Raw genomic sequence first — 4,975 nt, 5'->3', positions numbered from 1 at the left:
GGGGTTTTATTTGCAAGTCAGCGAGCCCAATGGGCGATGGGGCGCGCGGTGCCGCCTTCTGCAAGCGGGGCTGTTATTCTCGCCTATTGCCCCACTGCACAATTCCGAGGGAAAGCAGGCGCCCCGGCGGTGCGCGCGCGCAGGGGGCCGCACGGGACGTGCCGCTGCGCGTCCACCCCACAACCACTTGATGTGCAAAGCCATGGCCGTAGTAGTATCTCTTCGTTTGCTTCTTCCAGCAACAGCAGTCTTTCTTACTCGGCCCTCGAATTTCTTAATTACAAACCAGTCTACTCCTAAATCAACCCTAAACCGTCAGGCAGAGCCCGGAGGGAAGCTTGTGCGAGTTTGCACACACACACACACACCACCTCCCGGATCAAGGGCAACAGCAGAAGCGAGGAACTGTGTATGTGCAAAAAGGTGGATCTGGGGACGAGGATCGCTGAGTTTGTTTACCTAGCAGAGACGCCTCAGCTCGGATGCCAAAGCTACCAAGAGCTGCAAACGCAAACTTAGCAGAAGCACACGTACCCCGGGAGCGGAGAGCGGGCTCCAAAGCGCGGCCCGGACTCCCCGGCGCGGGAGCTGGGACTGCCAAGCCCGCGAGCGCGCTCGCTCCACCTGCAGCCTCTGCGGCTCCCCGCCCGCGGGCCGCTCGCCCTTGAAAGGAGCTGGGGGGCGGGGGGAGACGGGGGTCGTCGTGGGGGGGCGGATTTACCTACACGCAGATTAAAACCAACTACCCTCTCTGAGAACAGAAAGGTGCGGCCCGGGAAAGCGCGCTCGGAGCCAGGGCATGATCTGCCGGGGGCTTTAAAAGCCAAGTCGGGGAAGCACGGCCATTCTTGGCAACCCGTGGAGAAGGGCCGCCTGGGGGAGGGCGGGGGCCAGAGCAGGGGCGCGGAGCGAGCCCCCCTTCCCGTGCAGGACAGGCCGGGTCGCTTCGGTGAGCGGGGTGGGAGGCCCGGGGATGGGCAGATCCGCCCGGAGCAGGGCGATGTGTTCTCGGAGGAGGCGCTGCCTCCACTAGGGCCGAGGAGCTGGGGAGGCTTTTTTTTTTTTTTTTTTCCCCTCCTCCCCGGCCGACCGGGCGGCGCCTGGGCCGGTAGCCTCTGCGCACGTGCGGCCGGACCCGGTCCTGGGTGGCCGGGAATCCAGCGCCCGCGTCTTCCCGCTGCCCGCCCGGGAAGCTCTCGCTCCGCCCTTCCTGAAATCCCTTATATTAACTGTGGCCAAAGCCCGAAGAAACACAGCTCATTGTTGGCAGCTGCCGGGCGGTCCTGCCGAGCTGTGAGGGCAGCGCAGGGGGAAAGACAAGGGATCGGCTCCGAGTCTGCCCCAGCGGCCGCGGCGGCACCTCGGCGCCCCACTCCGCGAGCAGCGAGCGCCCCGCACGCCCGGGAGCTCCCCTCTATGTGCAGCTGAGCCGGTCCTGGACCGCGCGATCCCGCCCTCGGTGTTCGGAGCAGAAATCGCAGAGACGGAAGGTGAGCGCGGCGGGCGGAGCGGGCTGGGGCTCCTGCCAGCGCCGGCCTCCGAGGGCAGGGTTTGCCCGGAGGAAGAGCGCGAGGCGGAGCTGGGGAATAACAACAGGATGTGCAACAACAGGACGGCGAGCACTGCTTTGGAGCCCGAAGTTGGCGGCAGGGCTGCGGGGGCACTTCCTTTATTCGGCCACTTCGGGGGGCAGAGGGCGGTGGGGGCTCGGGCCCCCCCACACCCCCCCGGCCCGGCCGCAGCGGGAGGAGCCGTGTGCGCAGCGCCGGGGCTCTGCCGAGGGTGGCAGGTCCGCAGAGGGCGCCGGAGCCCGGGTGCACCGATCGGCTACTCGTGGGGGGCCCCGGGGGCGGCGGCTCGCAGGCGAAGCGGGGCGCGCCGTGGTGGGCGACACGTGTGGCGCAGGTCTCACCCGCCGGCCCTTTTCCCTTTCAGGACTGGACATGGCAGACCATATGATGGCCATGAACCACGGGCGCTTCCCCGACGGCACCAACGGGCTGCACCACCACCCTGCCCATCGCATGGGCATGGGGCAGTTCCCGAGCCCCCACCACCACCAGCAGCAGCAGCAGCCCCAGCACGCCTTCAACGCCCTCATGGGCGAGCACATACACTACGGCGCGGGCACCATGAACGCCACGAGCGGCATCAGGCACGCCATGGGGCCAGGGACTGTGAACGGAGGGCACCCCCCGAGCGCGCTGGCCCCCGCGGCCAGGTTTAACAACTCCCAGTTCCTGGGCCCCCCGGTGGCCAGCCAGGGAGGCTCCCTGCCGGCCAGCATGCAGCTGCAGAAGCTCAACAACCAGTATTTCAACCATCACCCCTACCCGCACAGCCACTACATGCCGGACTTGCACCCTGCTGCAGGCCACCAGATGAACGGGACGAACCAGCACTTCCGAGATTGCAACCCCAAGCACAGCGGCGGCAGCGCGGGCGCGGGCGCGGGCGGCGCGGGCGGCAGCGGCAGCGCCGGCGGCTCGGGCGGCACCTCGGGCGGCGGCGCGGGCGGCAGCGGCAGCGGCAGCGGCGGCAGCAGCGGCGGCGGCGGCGGCGGCAGCAACATGCCCGCCTCCGTGGCCCACGTCCCCGCGGCAATGCTGCCGCCCAATGTCATAGACACTGATTTCATCGACGAGGAAGTGCTCATGTCCTTAGTGATAGAAATGGGTTTGGACCGCATCAAGGAGCTGCCCGAACTCTGGCTGGGGCAGAACGAGTTTGATTTCATGACGGACTTCGTGTGCAAACAGCAGCCCAGCAGAGTAAGCTGTTGACTCGAGCGGGGGTGGGGGCGGGGGGGACACCACCCCCCCCACACACCCCTGCGAAAGAAATCAACCCCCCAACTATCAGTGTGAATTAAAAGAAAACAAACAAAAAAAACACAAAACAAAAAATCAAAAAAAAAAAAAAAAACCCATTCCCTTAGACACAGTATCTCACTTTTCAGATCTTGAAAGGTTTGAGAACCTGGAAACAAAGTAAACTATAAACTTGTACAAATTGGTTTTTAAAAAAAAAAAATTGCTGCCACTTTTTTTTTTTTCTGTTTTTGTTTCGTTTTTGTAGCCTTGACATTCAGCCTCCCTTATGTAGTTGAAATCCCTAGCTAACTTGGTCTTTTTCGTTGTTTGTTTTTACTCCTTATTTCTTCACTTTCTCCAGTGCTCAACTGTTTAGATATTAATCTTGGCAAACTGCTTAATCTTGTGGATTTTGTAGATGGTTTCAAATGACTGAACTGCATTCAGATTTTCGAGTGAAAGGAAAAATTGCATTAGTTGGTTGCATGAACTTTGAAGGGCAGATGTTACTGCACAAACTCTGCCATCTCGCTTCATTTTTTTAACTATGCATTTGAGTACAGACTAATTTTTAAAATATGCTAAACTGGAAGATTAAACAGATGTGGGCCAAACCGTTCTGGATCAGGAAAAGTCATACTGTTCACTTTCAAGTTGGCTGTCCCCTCTCCCCTGTATGTACAGAAAATAATAGGGTGTGGAATGTCGTCAGTGGCAAACATTTCACAGATTTTTATTTTGTTTCTGTCTTCAACATTTTTGACACTGTGCTAATAGTTATATTCAGTACATGAAAAGATACTACTGTGTTGAAAGCTTTTTAGGAAATTTTGACAGTATTTTTGTACAAAACATTTTTTTGAAAAAATACTTGTTAATTTATTCTATTTTAATTTGCCAATGTCAATAAAAAGTTAAGAAATACTTGTTTGCTAGAAGTCATTTCGGGGGAGGGGGAGTAGTTCTCTTTGGTGGCTTTTTTTTTTTTCTTCTTTCCTGTCTTTAAGTTGAACACTGTATTGATGAGAGTAAGCATTCCAAAGGATAAATTACAGGACACTGAAACAGGTCATGATGAGCTTAAGCGGAGAGCAGGATTTAACATAATTGGCATAATGCTTCATTGTTATCATTGAAACATGCCTATTGGTGTGGTTTAATCAAAAGCTGCAAAGTTGTCAAAGTGCTTTTTTCCCCCTTAATTGCCATCACATCCAAGTGTACTCCAGAGTTGGAAAGGTTTGCAATACTAAACAGTCTCTCTTTCACTGGGGGGGGGGGGGAGGGGGGGCAATCAAGTGTTTCTAGTTACACCTGATTCAACTGGAATAATACACTGAGTGATGGATGGGGGTGGCATTAAATATAAATCCACCTTTATCTCCAGTGACGAATTTTATTTCTCAGCAAAAGTGCTAAGGATAGGCACACATTTTCTAGCCTAATCTCTGAAATAGCTTCTGACTGGTTTTCAGTTCTAAGGCAAAGAGGGGGTGGAGTTGCACCTGGAGGCGTTCTATTTTGTTTTCCTATAATATTTAAAATTTGCTTAGCCAAGCTGAGGTTGATTTAAAGGTCAAATTACAATCTTCACAAGATGTTCCCTGCAAGGCATGCCCTGTTTTCCAGAATTCGGAGATTCTTGGGTTGCATGCGCTGGGTGCAAAGCACATAAGGATAAGATCATTTTAATTTTTCATAGAAGAGTTCATCAAGGCGAGCAGAGCCACCATTAAGTGGGTGTCAGGTTTTGCCTTATATAATTAAGGAAAAAGTAATATTGTTAAAAATCTCAAGTTATCCCAGGTGGAAAGAGAAGGAATTTTAGTTTGCTTTCCCTTTCATGTTTCATGACAGGTTTGTAAGAGCAACACACCTAACATTCAAGAAAAATACAGACTTTTGTACTTAACCTACTCAACGGGTAAAGAAATGTAGGGTGAGGACACAGCTACAAATAATGCTTTAAGAGAACATTTCATTTAGACTCAGATTCCCATCTTCAGTCCCCTTTTCATAATCAATCAGGAGGAGTGGGTATACACAAGTGTTAATTGCAGGGAGTCTGGTTAAAAGCTGATTAAGTATAATTCAGATCACCTACATTCCCTGATTCTATTTCCAAGGCAGGCCATGTGACATTAAGATGTGCACTCAACTGG

At 54.2% G+C, this 4,975-nt stretch overlaps 1 protein-coding gene across 1 annotated transcript; it reads left to right on the top strand.

Moving 5' to 3' along the window:
- The first annotated feature begins 1,300 nt into the window (after positions 1–1,300).
- CITED2 (Cbp/p300 interacting transactivator with Glu/Asp rich carboxy-terminal domain 2) lies at positions 1,301–3,737 on the top strand. The gene is made up of 2 exons (XM_062186849.1): positions 1,301–1,490; positions 1,936–3,737. Exon 2 carries the CDS (start codon positions 1,944–1,946, stop codon positions 2,781–2,783), a length of 840 nt encoding a protein of 279 aa, XP_062042833.1. The 5' UTR covers positions 1,301–1,490; positions 1,936–1,943; the 3' UTR covers positions 2,784–3,737.
- The last annotated feature ends 1,238 nt before the right edge of the window (positions 3,738–4,975 follow it).

Source organism: Lepus europaeus, chromosome 3 (genome assembly GCF_033115175.1).
Source record: "Lepus europaeus isolate LE1 chromosome 3, mLepTim1.pri, whole genome shotgun sequence".
In the NCBI taxonomy this organism is placed as follows: domain Eukaryota; kingdom Metazoa; phylum Chordata; class Mammalia; order Lagomorpha; family Leporidae; genus Lepus; species Lepus europaeus.
The sequence above is the reverse complement of the archived record's forward strand: the minus strand, read 5'-3'. Positions and strand labels throughout refer to the sequence as shown.

Bases quoted from the DNA above. Each gene is read 5' to 3' on its own strand.
- CITED2 (XM_062186849.1), top strand. From the start codon at position 1,944: ATGGCAGACCATATGATGGCCATGAACCACGGGCGCTTCCCCGACGGC.